General features: G+C 37.9%; 1 protein-coding gene across 1 annotated transcript in view; it reads right to left on the bottom strand.

Moving 5' to 3' along the window:
* Positions 1-16,916: 16,916 nt before the first annotated feature.
* The window catches only part of LOC149777569 (transport and Golgi organization protein 2 homolog), a 48,694-nt gene continuing 40,902 nt past the window's right edge, over positions 16,917-24,708 (bottom strand). Inside the window, exons 7-8 of the mRNA XM_089942183.1 lie at positions 23,704-23,826; positions 16,917-17,627 (exon numbers count right to left, since the gene is read on the bottom strand). Coding sequence (XP_089798309.1) covers positions 17,471-17,627; positions 23,704-23,826 — 280 coding nt within the window. The 3' untranslated portion in view covers positions 16,917-17,470. The remainder of the gene's footprint in view (positions 17,628-23,703; positions 23,827-24,708) is intronic.

The raw sequence follows: 24,708 nt of genomic DNA, 5'->3' as shown, positions 1-24,708 counted from the left end.
TTTGATGGGAGTCAGAGACGATGCCGTCGTCTTCTTTAGGAATGCCTTCCACAAACACGATGGAATCGCCTTGACTTTCTCGCAAGAGGCTGTACGCCGATTGCCACTCTTTGTAACACCACACGATCCGTTGAGGTGGCCGATCGATCAAATGATGTTTATGTTCGATCAAACGTTTGACGAATTCAGTTTTGCCTGAACCGCTAGGTCCAGCAATGAGCATGTTAAAGGGATGGCGAAGATACAAAGCCTCCCAACTGGCACGATCTAAGTGTTCGTCGATGACTTTGACAGTAGAGGAAGAGGGAGCTGAGACAGCAGAGGTAGCCATTGTGTGAGAAATGTCACTTGTGACACGAAAACAAACAAGACAAGAGTTTATATACTTTTTCAGAACACGTTTATTGAATGTTTCAAACATGAATACGAAAGACAAAAATACATAAAAGCCAAAGGCTTAAGTACAAGAATAAAAGGCACATGATAACCATGAACGTGGAATAAACACAAGTGTCTGTACAACATGTTTTGGGTAAAGTTCTAACCAGTTCTATAGTAGGGGGTAAGGTCACACAAGTGTCCTCCCGAAAGGGTCTTTCAGGCCTGTCCACGACAGTCCCGTCCTGGGTGACGGGTTCTTCTGGCACCGTCACTAACACGGGTTGAAAAGTAACTTTTTTCCTTGAATAACTCTCTTGCATACTGGGCCACCTCTTGGGTCCAAGCCAAACCAATCTGGTTTCTTCTTCGTCAACGACATGGTAAGTTACTTCAATGAACAATGAACTATCGATCTTGCCTAGGGTTCCTTTTTATATACAGACCAATACCGACGTGACCGTACGGCAACGTAAAGTGATTGGGAAGTCGCACTCGCTTCTGGTATACAATTTGATAGACTTTTTCCAAGGGTCGACTGACGATGTGGTGAGTGGGTAAACGTACAATCTTGTTCGGTTGATAGGTGGTCACTTTAAAGTTTCCATCCTCTCCCGATAGCAAGGCTTCTTTCAATACCCCAAAGTTGACCACTCGACTGGTACGATGATTCAGAGTCAGACCTTTCACTTTGCACGTGGTGTGCACTTCTCCTTGTTTGTCCCGGTATTCGTAGCCGTAATTTTTGGGGCCGCCACTGACGAAACTTAGAATCTTGTCGTCGGAATGCTCGTCTGTCCAGGCTCCTAAACGGTCTCCTTCGATGTCAGGGTGATGTTGAATCGGGTGATGGATGTAAATGCAACTGTCCGTGTCAAAGTACAGGACGCGTTCTTCTAACAGTTCTAAAGCTTCGTACAATTTTAAGCGAGCATGAGCTGTCACGTAAGCCGCAATGATGACATTTCCAAAAGGGTCGTCTTGTACAAAGTCCAGATCTTCTTCGTAATTGACCAAGATCAAATCCTCTCGAACGACGTCCACGTGTTTCATGTATTTGGTTTTGTCGTGAATCATCTGGAAGTAGCGGGAAGGTTCTGTCAAATATTCCGTCTTGGGTAAACACGGTCGTTGTGCCATTTTACCCCACAAGCAATTTAACATCACTTTGGCAAACGATCGCCTGCCTTCGTTTTTTTCGATGTGGTCTAAAGAGATGCCTTCTTGTTCGTAGTATTTCTCTTTGAATTGTATTTGGTCTTCGGGAGTGTGACACCAGGAAGGATAGCCGCTGGCTTCTTGTTTCAGTTTCAAAAAGGCATCCACGTAGTCGGCGAAAATGCCTTTCTGAGTAGGGTCACCCTTGTGGTACTGTTGTGTCTTGGGAAAGTGGCAAATTTCGTACACTTCTAACAGTTGGTATCCCACGTCCAGAGCTTTGAACAATTCCACGCTGACCCAGGTTCCCGTCAAGGCACGTTCTTCCTGGCTGTGATGGCAAGGTTGGTCCTGGTTGCACGTTTCGGCACAAGTACGGCACAAGGGAAACATCAGTTTGCATTGACAATGGTGAGGTAAGACGGGATGGTATAGGTTCGTGGGAGGCAAAACTTTACACTTGATCAAGCCTTCGTATTGTCGAATGTTTTTCAGGTCGATGTGTTCCGTCAGCAATCGCGGGTGCCCTAAAGGAAAGCGACAATATTTGCACACGTAGGGATACAGCGAACACACATCCAAGTATTTGATTTCTTCTCCTTTCTCTTCGTCGGCTTGGTACAGCAAACAGGTGGCATTGGTCCTTCCTCCGTACAAACTATCCCTCGGGTTCAACGGGTCCATGAACTGGTAACTTTCCACGAGGTGTTTAAACTCGGGATCGGTTTTCATACGGTGATCGTACTCGTGTTCCCACATTTCCACCACTTGGTATCCTTGCTGTTCTAACTTTAGGCGCCGCTGACAAGTGTCTTGGTACAAGTCTTCCATAGTTCGTTGTAAAAACTGATTTTTAGTGCTACGGTCAGGGTAACAGACGGGACATCCGTGAAATAAGCAGCCGTTAATCTCGTACACGATCTTGGGATTTTCTAAGTCCCAGCCATCGACCGAATACGTTCCGATGGTCTTTTCACCCCCTCCGTTGCGGGCATGCTGAATCCATTTGTCTTCCTTGTCGCACAAGTAATGTAACCAGCGTAGGGCTTTGACCGAGTATTGACGCTTGACATAGTGGGTCGTTTGAGGGCTGATGACAGCTACGGTGTTTTCAGGCATGAATCGTTGTCGATACACTAAGGAACACGCTTTGGCAATGGTGCAAGCTTCTTTCAAAGGATCGACCCCTCCGTGTTCCATGAACAGTTCTCGAAATTTTCCACAGCAACGTTGTAAAATGTCCACGTCGGAACGACAATACTTTAGCATTTCTTCCTGAAAGTCGAAAGGGTCCGAGGCGTGAGCCTGGTACCAAGCGTAGAAAGCTTCTCGTTGTTCGGTACGCATGTTGTCGGGGTCGTAATAGTGAGCCTCAGGCAAATGGGGTAGAACGGCGTGTTGATTGGCTTCCGTATTGAAAAAGTGTGGAAAGTACCCTTTAGCCATTTCTGTCATTCCAAACGTTTTAGGCATTCGGCTCAAAGGCATGGCCAAGTAGCTCATCGAATCTTTAAACTGTACTTGTCCCACTTGCATGAAAATGATTTTGGCTCCGTTCAAAGTCACTTTAGGACGTTCGGTGCCTTGTTCCGTATAGTATCTCAAAAGAAACTGTCCATCGTATCCGGAGAAATTGTGAGCCATCACCGTGGCATGACGATGATAATCTCCGTAACGTTCGATGTCCTCTTGGCTCCACGTCTTGTCGATGGGGTCTAAGACCCACTGGGCAAAATCGGCTAACGTGTTCGGTCCCCGAAAGATTTTTTCACGTCCTCCAGGAATCTTGCTGCAGTGAGGGCAATGACTGAAGATAGGTTCTTGAATGCACTTCTCGCACGCTCGATGAGCCACGCAGAAATTAGGAATGTGAATGCCGGTCTCTTGCATGCATTCAAAATCGAAAAAGATGAAATTGCCTTTCTTCTTGTGACCGTCCTCTTTCTCTGGTGGGGGTTGGTATTTTTGCACGTAGCATTCGTGTTCCAAGTCCACGATGTGGTGACAAATGTGACATTTTTTCTTTCCTCGACATACGTGTGCCTTGGTACTATTGGTACGTATGCCTTGTCCACAGGTAGGGCACATTCTCAGCAGTTGACAAGCACATTTCTTCTGTGAACCTTGTGTTTTCAAATGTTGTTGGTAACAGGTAGGACTGACAAACGTGCGCAGACAAGTTGAACAATGCACTGGTTCTTCGCTCAGACAGGGTGGAGAGGCTAAACATCCTGGGCATTTCCATCCACAATGTTTGTGTTGTTCTCGATTATTATAACCATAGTCACATTTCTCACAATAATAAACATATCCCAGGAATCCGGTGATACTGGTAATGGTATCGAAATGTTCATCGTGATGATAGACATGAATGTATTTTCCGTCCTTAAAATCTTGGCCTCGAAACAACAGAGGCCCGCGCATTTCTTGAGGGTGCACTTTCAAGGTGTAGCGTGGAGCTAGGGCATCTTGCAATTTTTGCATCTCAGGAATGCCACAGGGTGTGTCATTGGACAGGCCAGCTTGTTGCAACAGGAGTTCTGCTTCGTTTCGTTGTTTGGTTCGGTTCGATTTTCGAATGTTCTCCCAGGTTCTTTTCCATTCTACCGTGTCGTTCTTGTTGGCATAGGTTCGTCCCACCACGATGGCACGGGCTAAGCACATCTGGTCATGAGGGTTGTTAATTCGGACGAGACTTGTTTTGGTGTTGCGAAGGTCGTCCACCAATAAGACCTTTTTGCGTCCTGTCCCTTGAGGAAGAGAGACGTGGGCCATTTTCAGTGTGGTTTTACCATCGGTGATGTCAAACTGGTCATTAGATTGTTGTAAGTGTTGAATCTTGTCCATGATTTGGAAGGGGTTAGTTCTGCGGGTCTGCTAAACTCGATCCAAACAGGGGATTTCAAACCGTCGTGATCTATGGATAGTGTCAAGCGATCGTCTTCTTTGGGTTGACATTGTCGCTTGAGTGCGGTGAGCAAAGAATCCCACATCTCGGTGATAAACCCTTCTGCTTTCTCCAATGGTACGTCGGCCTTGAAATCTTTAAACTTCACCGTGTAGGTGTAAGCCGTGGTTATAAATTTTCTAGAGGAGCGCTTTTCCGTCTCTCGAATGGAATAGTATTTTTCAGGGTTGACTAAGGGTGACGAACTTGGTTTAGAGGTTTCAAATTCTGGTTCACTCATGTCCTCTTCAAAATCACAGGCATGAATTTGTGCCAAGATTTCAGCTCTGGTACGAGGCGATAGATCACGTTTCTGCCTCTTACTTTCTTCTTCTTCTTTCTTCTCGAATGAATGGGATCGTTTCATCTTGAGTGCAAAACGTCAAATGACTCAAGTGTAAACAGCATAACCTAATTTACGGTCATGGCAGACCAGCGTATATAAAAGGGTGTGTGTCTTGTCCTTTCACTATTCATTTCACTCTCAAGCCGAGCACAACGATGGAAGAGACTACCCAGATGGTACGTTTCATCAGAGCTTTGCGAGGGGTCATTAGAAAATTTTCTTCAGACCAGCCGACGGACTACTCTCCTTCCTTTCGAGATAAAAGTGAAGATACTTGCTACATCTGTCAGAAGAAAGGGCATTGGTCTTCAGAGTGTCCAGACCGTCAAAAAAGAAAGAAAACAGGGGCTAAAAAAGACAAAAGTAAAGATACCTGTTATTATTGTAAAGAAAAAGGACATTGGTCTCCAGATTGCCCAAAAAAGAAACAAGAGGATTCAGAAGAAGAGAGGGATTCTTCAGAGGAAGAGAGGGATTCTTCTGAGGAAGAAAGAAGACAGGTGAAGAAAAAGAAACAGGAGAAAAAAAGAAGAAGGGAAGAAAGCGAGGAGGAAGAAGAGGAAAAGAGTGTGACGGTGAAAAAATTCAAAAAACAGAGAGACTAAACAAGGAAACAGAAGAAGTCAATGAACTTTTAATTAAAGTGTTGTGAATTGTGAATTGGATTGTAACTATGGATAAAAGAATACATTAATGATACAAGGTAAGTGTCTTTGAGTTGTGATTTTAAAATAAGAAGCTACACTCACGCACTCATACACAGACACGTACTATAAGGGTAAAATGGGTGGGTTTTTCTTTTTTTGAGTTATTGGCAAATTGAAATTGTATTTCTTTTCGAGAAATGTGGGTGGCCCTGAAAAGGGCCTTTTTTCCTTATGGTGTAGGAGTGAGTTTAACCAATCAACTTTAACTGCCTTAAGCCTTTGCCACGGCCAAGGCCTACTTCTGATGATTGGGTTGAAATCACTAAGGGTGGTACGATAGGCTTAGTCACAGGGTTGGCGTGTTTAGCTCGGGAAGGTCGTATTCTCTTCGGTCGTGATAAAGAAGTCTGATACATTTGTTTCAGACTTCTTAACTCCGCTAAAATGTCCAACAGTACCGTAGCCATTTGATTTTCACCCTCTTGTTTCTTTGCTGCTACTTCTTCTTGCTGTTGTTGCTGTTGTTTTTTTCTTACCTCTTCTTGTTGCTGTTGCTGTTGCTGTAGGAGAAAAGCTTGTTCCGCTTCCTCTTGTCGTTGCATAAATTTCTCCAATTCTTCTTTCTGTCTCTGTCTAAAATTCTCCACTTGCGGTAATGAAGAATGAGACGAAGGTTCCGGAACAAATTCTTGCGAGGTAAGAAAATCCACAAAATCCCAATGTACCTCTTCTGAAAGTAAGTCCGGGTTCCCTTGGGCGGTCTCCCCTGCTGGTGCACCCCAATGGATCGTTTTCTGAATTTCCGTCATGTTGAATCACTGTCGCATAGATTGACTGCACACAAGCGCTAGCGAATCTATATAGACCAACTGACGTCACAGACTAATCTCTTTGGATTGGATGCGGGCTGACTGAATTTTGTAACGCGTGTTTGGATTGGTGAATGAACTCAATCCGTTTCAATCCTACCTCTACCTATAAATAAGCGCAGTTCAGTGCATTGATTCACTTGTTCTCGTCGCTTCAAGATGTGGACCGATGTGCAATCTTCTACGCTTGTGTCTTCCATGATGTTTAGGACGGACATGCTCATGTATGTCAGGTCCAAGTGGACTGTTGTTGATAGGACAGATACTAGTCAATGGATGAGGAGAGTTTACATAGAAAGACAAGGATGTCTCAAGAGGGTACTTGTGTATGGACCGGCAGTTAGAAGGAGTTTAAGAAGAAGAAGAAGAAGATGTGACAGATGCCATCTATGTTAATATTAATATTAACATAAACCCAAAGGCCCTTTTCAGGGCCAGCCATATTTCTCGAAAAGAGATAGCCTTTCAATTGCCTACCCTTTTCTAAATTTAAATTTAAATTTAAAAAAAATTTTAAAAAAAAATCCCATATTCAATTCCCCTTGTCCCTAGACAAACCCAAACTCTATTCCCATGTTAATTTCCCTTGTCCCTAGACAGACCCAAACTCTATGTTAAATTCCCATTGTCCCTAGAGTGACCCACGATTTTTCTCCATGTTAAATTTCCATTGTCCCTAGAGTGACCCAGGGGTGTTTTTAATGCTAAGTCCCATTGTCCCTAGGGTGACCCCATTTACTACTGTTTAGCTACAATGTGGGATAGTAATGTTCTGTATGTCTCACAGCTTGCGTCTTTGTGCAAAACCACGGTGCTGAAAAAAAAAAAGGATTTTCGTTGGTATCTTTCCTTATGATACTCTGGTTTTTATATATTATTGCTGTGAGATAAAGTCTCCCCAAATGAAAAGTCAGGTCAATTCCGATTATTGGTCCCGTGCATTTCTTCTCTCTCAGTCTGTTATTTGGTTGTCGGTATATAATATGATGGATGGCATTTTTTATCTGTCGTGTATAATTCGCTTTAGAAGAGGATGTTTCCAACACATTTATCTCTAACAGTTCATTAGCAATATTTTCTGAGTGAGTGCTTTGGTTTTGCAATTTTCTTTTACATTCTTCTCGATACATTTTCTTCCTTGTTGAAAGTTCCGAGGTCTATTAAAAGATTCGTCTCGTTTTTGTTCGTTATGAACTTCCCTAGGTTTTGAGAAGTAGAATAGTCTGTCTGATATTTTATCCATCGTTTTGGGTTTTGTGTTCAAGTACGGTCGATTGATATAAGGTTGAAAAAAAAATCTAACTGTTGTGAATAAACTACTATCCGATGACCCATGTCTGTAACTGATAATGAAAAATGATGTAAAAATATGCATATATTCAGATTCGTGTTTGATTGTCAAATTTATCTGAGTACATTTGAATAACATCAATACTTTACCAAACACACACACACACACACACACACACACACACACACACACACATAACCCCTCCACCTACATTTTATTTGATACAACTGAGTTAATATTGGTAGGACTCTACGGTCACAAACAAATAACAGAAAAGAGCAAAACCAGCAAGTTTTGTAAAACTTAAGAAACAATTAAATTTATCAAAGTTATAAATGAATATGTGAAAGGAACTCACAATATTATGAAGAGAATCCGAAGTATTCCATATAAAGGTCTACGAAAATCCTAAATGAATGAAAAGTTCCTTATACATTTAAAAACTGTATGTACTGGTCCTCCAAGAACCAAGATGTTGTCAAGATGGCGTTGTCCAGAATTCCTTCTAACAAACTGTAACAGTCCAAACAAATGTTTTTCCTAAGTACAACATAAAACACGTGTGCAGGCTTACAAAAGGAACACAAATGTGAATGATTCCAAAAATGGAATGAAACTGATTGCTCACTTCTCTCTTTATATACATTGTCTATTGCGACTGTATTTCACCATAGTCCCCGCGTGACAGATTACACTCCTCATTTTGCGAATTGGCCTATTCATGTGACCTAGCCCAACCAATGGGAATTATCAAAGAAACGTCGAAACCCCATTAGCCACCGAGAAATTAAGCGTTAAGCGTCATTTAAGTCATATTATTAAGATTATTATTATTAAATTATCAAAACATACGTAAGCGTTTATTTATAGATCCTATGCAATACTAAACTTAAGAGACTCGGGTCCTTTAAGTAGAATTTAAGTAGAGATATTCTGTACTGTTTACAGCCATGAATAAAAATTACTAAATCATGAACCAGGAGTTACAATAACGATATACATGTTAGTATGTTTATAAAGGTGGTTTCTGGTAGGCTTGTGGTGATTTTAATCAGACTGCCACCACAAACAATGCACGAGTGGTAGCAGATGCATCCACTGAAAGCAACGCACCCCCCCCCAAGAAAACGATACAGACAATAAAGTTTATACACTTCAAAAGTCCTTAAGTTATTTTTAAGTGTTTAGACCACTTGTTAGGTACCCTGACATGTTCCCTAGCAACATGTCAACAACAAGTATACTCGTTTCTTCTATTGTCGCAGGTTCCATATTCTAGCGGTATCGATTATTTCCAATCTAAATATATAATAGGACCATCGTTTATAACGGCATTTTCGATAAATAAGTGTTTAATCGCTATATGATTAACAACATATTCTTTCAGCAATGTTACCTTTGCTGGGAATGTATAAAAAAAATTAGCTAATGGAAAATGTATCAAATACCTACTTTCCCATTACGCCTTGTCTAAAGACAAGTCTTCTACATCTCATACCAAAAGCCGAAAAATGTCCTTTATTGACTAAGGTCATCGACTTCATCATGGTTTCCAATGCAGTAAGCAAAGTCATATGATCGATCTTCTTAACATATAGCTCACTGCGATAATGTCAGATCAGGAAAGTAACAGTAGATGGTACTCGGTAACCGTTGGCTGCTGACCCAGATTGAATAGCTACACTTGTATCCTTTGGTAAGTCCAGTTCTTGTGGATCAGGCAGCCAACCAGATTGGTTCATCTCCTGGCTGTGAAGGCACATGGCAAGAGCTGAGTGGACAGTGCAGAGCCTGAGATCAGGTGGAGTGGGAACTTATGGTCATCCACTACATCCGGACCTTCCAGACATATTGACACTGACATGCCACTGGATTGAAATAAGTCTGAACAAGGGAGTGAGGACGACATCCTCACAAATCCAGCTCATGCGCATGTCATGACACTACTCCCCCAACAGACATTTCCTTCATGCCCTGTGGCAATGTGTGAACATCATAGCCACAAGTGTAGATACAATGAGAGCTGTATCTGCAGACCTGTACATAGTCGGCTCATAGCAATGAGTCGCTATCACTGGATCGAAGCTGCAACATAATCTGGATGTTCTCCTGTGAATGAGCAGCCCTTATTTGGTCACACTGCTCACCTCTGTAACATAAGAAAGAGGCTAGAAAATGTGCCTTAAACATCGTATGCTTTACCTTAACCCTGATTAGCATATTGTGGCTAACGCAGATCCCACATTAGCGGTCAAAATACTAGCAAGAAGACACTGGTGAGACAACTCGCCATCAGTGCCTGGAACGTACACAAACAAATAGACACTACACCAGCAGAGAGACCAGATGGAAGAAATGCTTTATTTGGTAGAGGTCTGGCCAGATTCAACATCAAAATAGCAGTCCATCGGCAATTCATCGTCTGCCTCAAGTAGAAATCAACATAACATTTGCTGATCCTCCAACTCTGAATCAAAATGTGAAAGCAACGGGCCTGCTCTCTAATAGCAAAACACCTGAAAACAAAAGCAACAACATCAACACTGGATTACACAAGTATTTTGCCAGCTGCTGACAGCATGGATATGTCCTGGTGGTTGTCTCGGGTTTGGTTGTTGTCGTTATGGCTGTACAAGTGGACGATGGTTGCATACTTGTAATCCTGGTGTATATTTCTACATTGACTGGAAGAATTCAATAAGTTTCTGTGCCATGTGCTAGTCTTCGGCTTTGAAAACGTCTGCTAGTATAGCATGTCTTCCAGGTGTTTTGCCATTCGAAAGCAGGTCAGTTGCTTTCATTATATAATTGATGAAATTGTGATATTCTGCATAAGGGAGTTTGTGTTGTGCTATTATCTATGTCTTTTTTAATTTCATATTTGACTTTATTATTTACTTGATCCAGGCAATAACACTGTGGTCGATAATCTTCTGTATGATGATAATCAAATTACCATGGAAAAGTCTTGTGCATCAATTGTATGAAAAGTTATTTCAAGTGAGTCAGTGTGACTTTAGAAAAGGACCATGTCTGTAGTAGACAGTTTTTGCATCTAGTCAACTCCATAAGAAATGCATGAAACAGTGTTCCAACCTCTACATGACATTCATTGACCTGACAAAAGCCTCTGAAACAGTCAGCTTTGGAGACTTTTGGAAAACCATGGCAAAGTTTAGCTGCCCAGAGAAATTCATCACAGTGGTTTGGCAGTTCCATGAGGGCATGCTCAGTCATGTCATGGATGATTGCAAGGTATCTTAACCATCCCAAGTTAGCAATGGAGTCAAGGAGGGTTGTGTATTGGCCCCAGCCATCATCAGTGGGAAGCTCTCCATCATGCTTACTGATGCCTTCTGTGATAATGCATTAGATACCTGAATGATAGCAAGCTTTTTAAGCTAAGGAGCGAATAGACGAAGACTAAGTTACTAGAAATGGCCATTTGTGATATCTTATCATAAATCTGAAAGTCTCAAATTCAATATCTAAATGGCAGAGATGATGCAACAATCTGCAAAAGGAATGCCTTACTTAGATGCTACAATCACAGCAAATGGCCAAACACTTGTGGCAGTGGACAGTGTACATACATCGGCAGGACACTCTCACATGCATTCCACATTGATGATGAAACCAATGCCAGAATTCCAAAGAAAGTGTGGACTTTGGCAGACTATGTAATTACTAGTGAGCAGCCAAAAACTGACGAAAGATAGATTACGAGATAATGCCTCATCCGGTTGATCTCCGTTAACATGCCAGATGGTATATTTTGCTGCCAATAAGGAAAAAAAATCTTGTTTGCGACATTTGCGAAGCCCTTTGTGATCTCAGCATAAACTTTTAACACGTTTTCGTACTTTTAAGAAAAGAAAACTACTTTTTTGTGTACGAGAAAAATACATTTAAAATTTCAAAAGCCATGCCATGATCGTCTTGTATTATTCAAACGCGGTCTCTTCCTCAAAACTATAATAAATATATTACCTTTTTTCTCCTCACTTTTAAGAAAGATTTCTTTTTTGTGTACGAGAAAAATAAATGTATATAAAATTTCGGGAGTCACACCACATCCGTATTATATCCACATTCGTGTTATAACGGAGCGTGCTATAGCGGGGTCACACTCTACTATTATGACTTCATGGTTTTGAACTAAGTAATAGAAAAGAACGAAAAACAAGTTTTTACAAAACTCAACAAATAATTTATTTTCCTGAGAATATAATGTGGAAATTGATAAAGAACTTCCAGTGTTGTAAATTAAATCCCAAATAGTCCTAAAAGTTCTATCACAAGTCCAAATATAAGAAGTTCCAAGTAAATTCCAGTGGTGTTCCAAATAAATTCCAGCATTTGATGTGTTGATGTGTTTGTATTCTTTATTGTGCTAATGTGCCAATGATGTGTTAAGTTTTTTGATGTATCACAATAACAATCCAAAATGTCCTTGACTAAATTTGCTTTAATTCCTAATTAATATTTTAGTCCATGAGTATGAGCACTTTGTAATTCCAGTGAATAATAATTTGAATAAATAAATCCAGCCAAATTAAAAACTGAACACATTTATAAGACTGATTCCGCTTCATATATTAAGGGAGGAATAAATAATACTTAAGTAAACAACTTTATACACCGCTCCACTTGACCTAGGTTGCAATTACCCTTTTCTGGAGATACTCTGTCAACTTAATGGAAAATTTCTTTTCTGGAACTTTCTATGCTTAGAATCAAGACTGTGTCTTTAACTCAACCTAAAGTAAACATGTTTACAATTAATGATGATCTGAATATTTCATCTATAATCATAGAGAAATATTAACATATTTGTCACTGGGCAGGTAGACCACTAACTTGATTTTGGACTTGTATCAATTACAAAATACAGATATACATAACATATAATCACTGAGAATAGTCGACAAACACTATGAATACATAACATTACTATCATCCATTAAGGATTTTTAGGACCAACTCTGCATTACTGAAAGTCTTCTGGTGAAAACCTCATGACAATATTACTCTTCATTCAGGATGATTGGCACCCTTTTTCTTTCATGATCAACTAGACATAATATAAGAACCTTCTGGCGAAAACCCCATGGCGATATTAAGTTTCATTCAGGATTAGCAATAACAAGATTTTCAAGATTGCTACAGAGGTGGACATTGGACATCAGATCAGCATTGTTTTCAGTTAGGACTAACTAGATTTCGAAAGAATTTTTTCATCAAAACTGACGTTTACATGACATCCAGACAGGTATAGTTGTAAGATTGCAACTGTTCATAATGGACATCAGGTTGGCACCATTCTTACTTAGTTCCATGTCAACATCATAAGTATTTTGGTGAAAACCCCATTTTAATATGACTTGCATTTGGTAGGAGTAGCAGTAACAAGATTTTCAAGGTGGCTACTGTGTTGTCCATATTGGACACAGTTCAGCACCATTTTTATTTAGGAAAAACTAGACATCATAAGAAGTTTATCAGTGAAAACCCCATGTTCATATGACCATCCACTCAGAAGCATGAAAATAATATTTCAAAAATGGCTACTATGGTGGCCATACTAGATGTCTGTGCAGCACCATTTTCATTTCGAACCAAGTAGACCAAGGGATAAATGTGTAGGTGTAAAGTTTAATGGCAATCGTCCAAGTAGTTTAGGAGGTGCAGCAGTAACTCGTGCTAATGGACAGATGGACAACAGGTCTTCCCATAAGCTCATTTGGTCTCTGACTGGTAGAGCTAAAAAAGGGGTAAGTGGTATATATCAGAAAGGAAGGTGCAAAGTGGTGACCTTTGCCCGTATTTCTGGAAGCTGTCTGATAGACCTTTAAGAGGTTTACAAGTCTGTGGACCACGCTGATAAGTTGTCCAAAATTGTATATGTTTTAAAACATTATTGATTGGAGGCAATCAACAAAATGTAACAGAGAGAACAGATTTTGCGTTTGATTTGGGAATTAATGGGTAGCCAGTGGAGGGTACAAAGTGGGGGAGGGGAGGAGTGTTCTCTTATTGGTACTCTAAGATATCTGATGTAGAACTAAAATAAATGTTATTGTGCCAAAACCATTTTTCTTCCTTAGTCCAAGAGCAAGCTATGCACAAAACTTTGTAAATGTAAATTAAATAGTCAAAAAATCTAGTTATTGTGCAGATACAAAATTGATAACATGAGGACAAATGGTTGGATAACCTTGTAACATAATACATTTTGCATTATGGTGGGCATATGAAACAGCAACAATACACCAACTCCTGAAAGTCCGAATAGGAATTATCTGAGGCAAAAGAGCTTGCATATAATAGTGCTTTTCTTTTATTACAACTCATGTTTCTGGAATTTATTTTTAAAACAGACTGGGTTGTATGATAATACCCATGCAAGAATACAAGGGTCACCGTAACCTATTTTTCCTTGGGCATCTTCCAAATGATGCAGAAAATTAATCTGATCATGTTATGACAATTCCATGCTGGGCAACAAGTTATACTTGAAAACAGAATATGAATACCATGGTTAAAAAAATCGTAAGTTTGGAAAAAGGTCTCTGTGACCTACTTTCACTTGAAAGGGTCATAGGAAGCACAGAACACTTTGACCAAACTTCCTGTTGAAACAAGGAATGAAGCTGGAGCTATATGCCAGTAAAACAACTTTACCAATGGGATACAAATTCAATGATAAGTAACCATGGCATTATAATAATAATAATAATAATAATAATAATAATGACCTTATTTAAAGAGGGTAACACAATTAGCTAAGAACTAATCTACTTTGAGGCCCTCATAAAAAGGAATTTATTTATTTTAGCTGCATCTCTGAAGCCACTGGATATATTGGGTTTGGAAGAAGGAAATAGATTGTTGTTGTTGTTGTAGGGTTTAATGCCATTTTTCAGCACACAATAGGCTATACATGGCGGCCAGTATTAATGGTGGAGGAAGAACCCGGGAAAACCCCAGAAAAAACCACCGACCCATGAGAAGCTACTGGCAAGCTTTCTCACATACCCACATTAGCCAAATCTGAGACTCGAATCCATGCAGACAGAGGTGGGATGGCAGTGATCCGTAACGGAAAGCGCTTGAGACCACTTGGCCACTCAGGGCCCTGAAGGAAATAGAGTGTTCATTTCTAATCTCAGCTGGAATACTATTCCAGAGCAGAGTTCCAGAGTATTGGAAACTTTTTTTTAAATAACTCCCTATTTGGTTTGGGAATTTTATACTATTTGGAAAAAGTGTTAGGATTTCAGGCAGATTAAGTATTAGGCATGTTGTTTTACCCCTTGTACCAATGACCCTTTAGGAAAAAGGTAGGTCATTTGTGACCTACTTTTCTTGAAGTAGTTCTCAGTTATTTTAAGAAGATCATATCAAATTGTTTCGAACACAACATGCCATTTTCCAGGAAGAACAAAAACATAAGTTAACATTCTGGGTTAATCTGTAAATAAGTCAGATATGATAATCAGATCACTTTGCCATATTATCCCCTGCAGTGTCTCTAACTAAATTATAACAATATCCAAAAAAGTTTCACAAAAACAACATGCCTAATACTTAATCTGCCTGAAATCCTAACACTTTATAGAGAAATTACAAGCACCTTACCTTAAGTTCAGTTGATCTTCAAATCATGTGAGCTAATAATAGAAAGAATGATCCTGACCAAGTTTGACAAAGATACCATAATGCCCAGCAGTTTAGTTATGCCCCGAAGCTCAAACATTAACACCAGGTTCTAACCAGTAAGCAAAATAAATATATTTTTCTGTCACTGATTATGATTTCTATGCATCAACAAAGTCAAGTGAATTACTCTTATTTTTTTTGTCATTTTATTAAGAAAGCAAATTATATTCCCTAATTTATAGCTGGATGTACAGAAAGAAAGAGACTACTGTAAAAATTGTAAAAATTTGTTTATATTGGTAAGCTGAAGTTGCACTCATCAGAAATCATATGCCAAAAAAGTTTAAGAAATCCACTGCAATAATTCCCAAAACCTGTTCAAAACACAAATAATAACTTAATGAAGTATGAACTTTACGGGGCAGGAGGTAGTAGCCTACTGCTGAGCTCTGTGGCGTCATGTTCATGCATGATACACTAAAGTGGTTGGATTATAGAAAGGTAGACAAATGTAGCTCTACAATGATACCAAATAATCTGGAATATCTAGTTGCACTACAAAATACATATAGAAAAACCTCATTTTTTGGACCCGACTTTTTTTTACCCAAAATTTGCCCATGGTCGGAATCCGATTTTGTGTCCGGATTTTAGACTTTTTGGTCTCAGATCTAAGGAAAACCGGTATGAACTGCAAACAGACAGATGAACCTTTGCAAAAAGTACGATAAGATGGGCATTTGGAATAAAGAGTGGTCTCCATACAAAAATAATGGCTCCGTTTAGCAAAAAAAAAAAAAGAAGTCCAACTTTTACCCTTCTGCTCATGCGCGAGTCAAATAGCCAACAAAAAACAATGTTTCTAACACAACTAGGCAGCATGTTATTGAAAGATGACTGGGGATTTGGTGTTTTCGAGTCTATTCTGAAACAGTTTTCAAAATGCGTTTCCTACTCGATTTTCAGGCAAAAATTGCAAAAACTCCAGGGGTTAATGTGTTAATTGGATGTATTGACTCATCATGACACACCCAAACATAATTTTGAAAGACTCAACAGTTAACAATACCTAAAAAAGTAACTCAAATGCAAAACTTGTTGAAGTCTCAGAGATTTGAATATAGTTCACAGTATCTTACTTTTATACTCATTAAGAGACATGACACATTACTCTGCAGCCCATGATTCTGAAGAAACTGATCTAACAGGTGTGACAGATGGGTAGATGAAATGATGAATAGGTAGACGAGGGGAGCACAACATGCTCATTCCATATTTATGGTACAGAATTAAAATAATTTAAATAAAAAAAGTACCCACCAGAGCAGCTGCTGCGTAAGATCATAAAATGAGCTAAAAGAACACAAAGAATAATAACTGTCCCTTGCTCATGCTTGCATTAATATAATGTAACACTAGTTAAACATATGGGCATCATTAAAAGTATAAACAAAAACTGATAAAACAAGACACTCTTTAGTTGCTAATGAACATCAACTCTGCTTATCAAGTAAAGAAGACACAGATAGAGGAAAGTGATAATGGTTGAGATCTGGACCAGAAGGAAAATATTGCTTCATGTGAAATATTTTGGGATCTGAATAAACACACAAGTCAATTTAATATTTGTTTGTTTCTTTTCACATTTAAAATACAGCAACCGTGTGTCAAATAACATTAAGAATATACAGCCCTTTTGGGCACATGGAATTCTAGTCAGGGCTAATGATTTTTCAAACTCACCAGCCCCTGGCCCTTGGCATGTGTCTGAAAATATATGATGATGGAGCCTCATTTTTGCACTCCTAGAAATCTAGCAATATGACTGCAGGTGAAACATTAAACAGAAGGCTAGAAATAACATCCAACTGAAATGACACTGAACTAAATATAGTCTTGAGTTGAAATTCAGGTCTGAGTTTGCATTACGTCAACATCTGTGATACTGCAAACAATGATTTTCTGAGATATGAACATAACTGTACTTCAAATCATCACACAGATAAGTATAAAATATTAACAATTCAAATCTCAGTTAAGATGGCTCCAATAGGTAGACATCTGTTTCATTTTTGCACTTTTCGGATAGTCTTAAAATGTGTTTTCCTGCAAGACTGTACTGTCAAATAATTTATATTATTAATATAAACTTTTATATAAGCAAGATTTTTATTATTTGTGATCATGACTAACATCACAGTCTAAGTGAAGCTGGAATGATGTAGAAAATGTACTCCATCCTGGGTTCTTTACATCTACAGGTGTTGTCAATGTTTTCTCCATGTACTCACAATGCCCAGCCTTATCCACCAGAATTATGGTATTGGTCCTAAAAACAAACAAACAGAAAAACATAACTAGCACAATTGCAAAGACTTTCCATTGCAACTGCAAATCCCATCTCTTTTCACCAGATGCATGTATCTAACCTTTGTTATCACCCTCACCCTCAAACAGCATCCCATTGGTAACACTGCAAAACCCTTCTCTGAAGTAAAAATATCTGAAAATGTCACTGTAGTTACAAATCTCACGCATTCTGACCTGTGATCCTTCCCAATGATACTGGGGAACTTAAGGATGATATCCCTCTCACTGTTGGTCACCACAGATGTGGGCAACGTATTTATAAAGTTATTGAGATATTGGGGCCCCGAGTGGCCGAGTGGTCTAAAGCGCTCTTCGTTACGGATCACTGCCATCTCACCTCTGTCTGCAGCGGTTCGAGTCTAAGATTCAGCCAATGTGGGTATGTGAGAAAGCTTGCCAGTAGCTTCTCGAGGGTCGGTGGTTCTTTCCGGGGTTTTCCCGGGTTCTTCCTCCACCATTAATATTGGCCGCCATGTATAGCCTATCGTGTGCTGAAAAATGGCGTTAAACCCCACAACAACAATATAAAGTTATTATATACAAACAGAATGGATAAACAGAGGACATCACAACATTTCTAATGCTTACTATATGACATATGATCTCTACTAATTATAACAACATGCATCTCTCCGAACAGACTAGATCAAGATCTGCCAGCACATAATGTTCAAAGTCATTAAAAAATTTACAAAGAGCATAGATCCCGAAACAATAGTGCATTAAGCAGCATTGGCAGATCTGGGTATAAGGTGGTCTTCTGCTGGATGCATGTTAAAGATGAGCAAATACAATAAATATACCAAGAGAAAATCATGTTGAAATGTTAAATGTTACACCCTGATGTTGAATTGTTCAGACAAGCAAAGCCTTCTAGTCATGTAAATATTTGATAAAGTCTATAAGACAGATAGTAGCAAATAACCCAAACACTTGTAACTTAGAAAAGCCACAAGATATCTATTAATAAATGAGATGGCATTTGTCTAAATTATGAGATGAAATGCCTTAGGATACTTGTAAAGATATGGGTTAATTTTACCACTGGTAAGCTGCCTACCTGCCATAACATGTGTCGTGCAAAAAAACATAATCCCCCATCCTCAACACAAAAATTTTCAATAACTTTTGGGAAACAAAAAGGACATTTTTTGACCACCACTATACATCTCCAAAGCATGTATTCTGTATAAACAATCAAACAGAGCACTTAGTTGAACAGCCCAATTCATTTGAGATAGGTGTAGCCACACTTTAGTACACCTCATTGACTTTAATGGGATTGTTTAAGTCACCATTATTAAAATTATATGCAAGTTTGTGGTCAAAGGAAATGCTTCTCTGAAGTCAGATTTTACTCCAAATATAAAATGCAAACAAATTTTTTCAACAATTGCAATAGTGACCAAGAGTGGTTCATTTTTTATGGGAAAATGTTGAAATGCAAAATGACCAGAGTCTAGTGAGACTAAATTTCAAAACTCCTGGAAAGAGTTTGAATTTGTGAATTGCAACAGCAAAGGGAGACATTTTATTTTTCACACACATCATATCAACATAGTCATTCTAGAGTGTATGACATCTGTCAACATATCAACACCACCTAGCATGTTTGCCACTCCCACATAGCAATACAGATACAGAAAGATCATTTTCTATGCTGAAACCCCCCCCCCCCCCCCCCCCGCCGGCCAAGATTTTCAGGGAACGATCCATTCACAATTGGATGCCAAGATGAACAAGAATGATAACTGTATTACCTTACCCCCCCCCCCCAAAAAAAACTTAGCAGCAATGGCAGTAGCTTATTAAGAAAACCTTTCACTATTCAATGTATTTTAAAGTCAGAAATTTTGTATATATTTTTATTGAATGTCTGTGTGGATGTGTTTATGTCAATGTTGTCATGTGTGTTTAGTAATGTTACTGGAGAATATCCTAATAGGTCTACCAACTATTTTTGGTTTGTAAGTATATTAAATGCTTAAAAAAAAAACAGATTTAATAATCAAATTTGAACTTCCAGGAATTTGATATGGGCTTTTATGAAAATATAACTTATTCTCAACTGAATTTCATTTTTTAGATCATGTACATTGACCACCCTTTTGGGATCTCAAAACCTAATTTTCAAGTCTCCAAAACCCCACAACACCATCTGGGAATATGTTAGGTAAGACCAGTGACTTATTTGGTTCAACAAGTCACTATCTTAAATGTGCTCCATTCTGTAAAGTAAGTTTTTTTCTATTCAAGTATTAAAATACTTTTCCATAATGGTTGCAACTTTGTGGTCCCTTAAATGTCTTTTACAGATAGGTCTAATTGTTACTGCTGTTTAGTGTTTAACTCCATTTCTCAGTGCAAGATAGGCTATACATTGCAGCCAGCATAATACACTGTAAACATGGGCAAAATAATGGGTTGCCAAAAAGGAACATTATTAATCTAAATATCTGGAACCATACATTTTTATGACACAATATTCTAAAACTATGTAATAATTCTCAACAGTACATCAAATTTCTGGACATCAATTGTTGTTTTTAAAGCCTAGGCAAAAAAGTTTGAAATATAGGAATGTTTTAACATTACACTGTGAAATCATCACATAAATTTCATGAGGAACTAATTCTACCCTTTAAATTGTTTTGGTTCTCAATTCTGTCATCTTTAATGATGTATGTAATGCACAATAATGGGATGTGGATCAAGACTGTGGCGAATTCTATCCACTTAGGCATGCTCAAAATTAAATTCTTTTGTGTAATTTGACTGCATTGAAACATTTCTTCATGTATTTTTAGTCACTTTATTTGTGTAAAATTGTGAATACTCCACTTATCCAGATCATTACCATTATTTGCATTATAAAGAAGAAAAATGCTGGATTAAAGATGCTGTTAGGATTTTATCTTAAATGGGATCTCTACTGTTGTGACCAAAACATTGTGAGTAGAAAAGGGTGGGAAGGATATTGCTATAGTTCATTTATGTAACACTAAGATATCCATCTCTATATCTTTTTATCCCACTCTGTTTGGTCTCTATTGAAATCAAAATTCTCATACAATTCTGCCTTTAGTTGTATATAGATTAATCTGGCGAGTGTTTCTCAGCTTAATCTGTTTCTTATAATAATAATAATAATAATAAGGACTTTGTATAGCGCCTAATCTTTAGAAGCTCTAAGTGCTTTACAACATTAGACAACACCTATAAGATAAAAAAACATATATAATGATATGATTTTTAAAAAAACACAATGAAATTAGAAACATAAAAAACATGCTGAAAATATTTATGGTAGGAAACATTATTAGGTCTTTAAGTTTGTTCTTGCAGTCAAAATAAGTTAATTTTGAGAGCACTCTTGAATGGGATCACTGTGTCTTTGTGTCTAAGTTCAGTGGGCAATTATTTCTCATGGATATCTCTGTTTCAAAATGCATGTGATCTTGTGATTTGGTGTGATGTGTAAGAACTGATGTCCTAAATTCAAATGCTGATTTCAATATAAATAGCTTATTTTCCCTACAATATCTGCAGATATTACACAACATACCTCCCATTTGTGTAATAACCATCTGAACTGTAACAGCAAAGGTGGCAAACAAATTTTAAAAAAATGAAAATCTGACAAACAAAAATTACAAACACTTGCTTTTCATCTAGTTCACTTTGAATTGTACATTTCCAGTGTGTGATTGAGGTTAGCATTCCATCCATACAAAGCCAAATTTTTCAATAAATGGACCAGGGCTGTTTGTAACAGAGCTGAAGAATTACTGACAAACATGGAAAGGAAGAATATTTCATTGCCCTGACTCAGGGGCATTAGAAAAAAAATATGTAAAAATGGGGTAAAATAAAATGATCAACAATGTCAACCTTAAAGAAAAAACCTTGAAAGACAGTGGTACTCATCAAACCTACAATGTAGTACTATAGGGTCACCTTCAAAATGTTATCACTGCATTTATATAAAGTTCTGTCCCTTGATTGACATAAAACATCTAAATAGCTGGAGGAAACAAACATTCACGTTTCTTTCTTGAAATCATATTGGTTATGAAGCTTCATGTTACCAAAATCTTAGTTATCAGCTTCAAGAAATTACTTTGCCAAATTTGATTAATTTAAAGTTATTTTCTATTTTTAGTAACAAGAGCCATGTTTAATCATGAATCACTACCTTTTGTACAACGGTCAAATTCTGTTCAGCGGTATTGGGAAGATGTTAACGTTTTTCTAATATTTAGTGATGGCCACCATATCTGAAGGTGAGTCAGCATAATTTGCAAAATTCTGAAAGGATGTATAAACAGCATGCTGTCATTTATGGTCAAATTATGTTCAGCAGTTTTTGTAAAGATGTCATTAAAGGGTTTTCTTTTTTAGTAATGGCAGACATTTTTTTAAATGGAAGATCAGCATCAATTTCAGAAACTAAAAGAACACATTAATACCAGGACACTCTATGCTGACTTTGACTGAAAGTGGGTTTTGAGAAGCTGAAAATAGCAGTGATGACAGATGAACAACTGACAATGCACACCAGTCACAAGATGCACTCAACATTGTTCAAGGGTTATAGCCACAAAATATTGTCAAAATCTGATTGTTTGTGAACTTCTTTGAAATCTTGTTAAGATGAATCTATTGAGCAAATTTTATTAATGCAATACAAATTCTGATTTGATGTCTGTTTGCCTTTTACTTAAGCACAGCCAAATTCCCAAGTACTATTTACTTAGTTATCTGACAGTGCAAAGCCCTTAGTTTGCAATGGCAGTACTCACTTTGTTTTTCCAACCCTTTAATCAAACTGAACGGATAAGTCCTGTTTTCAGTTGACAGTTTATTTGTATTTCCTGTGATCATGCTGCACAGCTGAAACCTATTCAGTTGCATCAGCTGCTTTAATAGATTTTGCAGAATGTATGCTCAAAATGTCACTTATGGAGCTCCAATGGTTCCATTGTTTCAATTTATGTCTGCTCCCCTAGGTCAGCCTACTTAGTATATAAAAAACTGGCATAATGAAAAGAATCCAAAGTCAGTTTGCTTTGTAAATTAAATAACCTTTCTATTTGATAGCCCATGTTGAAACAATGGGTTAAGTTTTATCTACTATGTGAGATTAGTCACCACACAAGCTTTTATTGTTTGCCACCTTGTTATCATAACTAATACAAATTTGATGTCACAATAGCATATACACCAATAACTGTCTTTAAGGATACTTTTGTACCTGGTGCTAACACACTTATTATCGTTTGCATTCAGAGTGAATGTTGTTTAATTTTTTTGTGTGCAAAATATTGTTATATTGTTAATCGAGATATAAAACACTTTTGGTTATCTTGCACCATTCACCATATTATTAGTGAATTTAACTTGCTGGTGCCTTGAAGAAATTGGTATTTCTCTCTTTTTCTCTTGTTTGTGATTTTGCTGGATCCACTTTTCAGTTTGATAACATGCTGAAACCCTTAAGGAGAAAACCAATCCAATTTGTTCATACACCTTAATCAATGAAAAACATGTCAATGTTTGTACTCAGCATAAGTGATACACATTATGGTTGTGTACACTACATCATAGCATATGATTCTGAAGAGTGGATACATTTACATTACACATAAATTGCTTCTGAAGTACAAAAAATAAAAATAAATAAGAACAGCACAAGGTTAGTTTCTTTCAGTTTGTTATCAAATAAGAATTCTACTTACCTACTTTATTATAACATGCCAGGGCAGGAGGCAAATTCAACACAATTTCTTTTGTGTCCATGTTTTGGGATATGATCCAGGTATCCAAATGTTTAACCATAAGTTATGGGACAGAAATTTTTATTTTGTTTTATTTTGTCACAAGATATAAGGTAAACATAGGTGATACCGATTTTATCACTTGATGGGCTCAAAACCACCATTTCAGTGCATATCCAAACACAGGCTGTGTTCCAAAACTTAAGAACAGCTGTCTGCAGAGAATCATATATTTTACATTGTTAGGGTAATATATACCTGGTTCCATAGTGTATAGATGGAGACCATACAAATATAGCACTTCTCTGTTCCATTATCTCTCCCTCTCTTGGTCGACCAAGCTTGTGAAACTGACTCTTCAGGAAAGGATCATCCTTGTGTCTAAACAAAAAATGAGGCATACTGCTAATATATGAAGTCAATAATTGTCCAATGACTCCGATATTATTCTGTTTCTGTTACAACAATATCTATGGAGAAGAACCAAAAACAAAGTCAAATAAAGTAATGAATACAAAGTAACTGGTTAATGAATTTTGGGACACTTTCTTCCACAATAACTTACAAATTAGTGTCTTGAAAATGACTGGTATTTACTTGATTAAAATAATCTGAAAATGTTATATGTAGTTCTAAATGCTATGTACATACAAAAGTCCTCTGGAGATGACATATTTCTTAGGTCAACCCGCTGATGTTAAGATTCCTATTCAAAGTTCCCTGGTATTTTTATAACACTTGTGCTAGTACCCCATAGCCAAATAACCTCAATTTACAACTACATACTGCATAATTGCACCAAAATCCTTGAAAGATTACAATGCTAACTTCTGGACACACACTTTTAGCTGTGTGCAAAGTTTGTAAACATTATAGTTTATATTGAATCTGTGAGAGTACCATAATTCAAATCGATTGGCTGACCAGTGTGTGAGATTAAAGGTCAACCAAGATCATACTCAATACCAAAAAGGAATGACATCATCTTATCTCAGTTTTTAGAGTTATTGTGTCCATGATGCATTCATTTTAATATTAATTTATTAAAAAAGCAAATTTTTAAGCAAATTATGTTTCTCTGAGAAAACTTACATGATCACATTAGCTTTAAGGGTATAATCCTGCAATGTCCTGAATCAAGCCCAGGTAAAAAGATGAAAATTCATCTTGTCTAGCTCATAAAGAAAAAGGGCAGTAACTTTTACACATTACCTCCCCTTGCCACCACCAGGTGTTGGTACTTTTAAGCTGAGTGATATCCCA

Source organism: Sinohyriopsis cumingii, chromosome 18 (assembly GCF_028554795.1).
Source record: "Sinohyriopsis cumingii isolate HCF-2022 chromosome 18, ASM2855479v2, whole genome shotgun sequence".
Classification (NCBI taxonomy): domain Eukaryota; kingdom Metazoa; phylum Mollusca; class Bivalvia; order Unionida; family Unionidae; genus Sinohyriopsis; species Sinohyriopsis cumingii.
The sequence above is the reverse complement of the archived record's forward strand: the minus strand, read 5'-3'. Positions and strand labels throughout refer to the sequence as shown.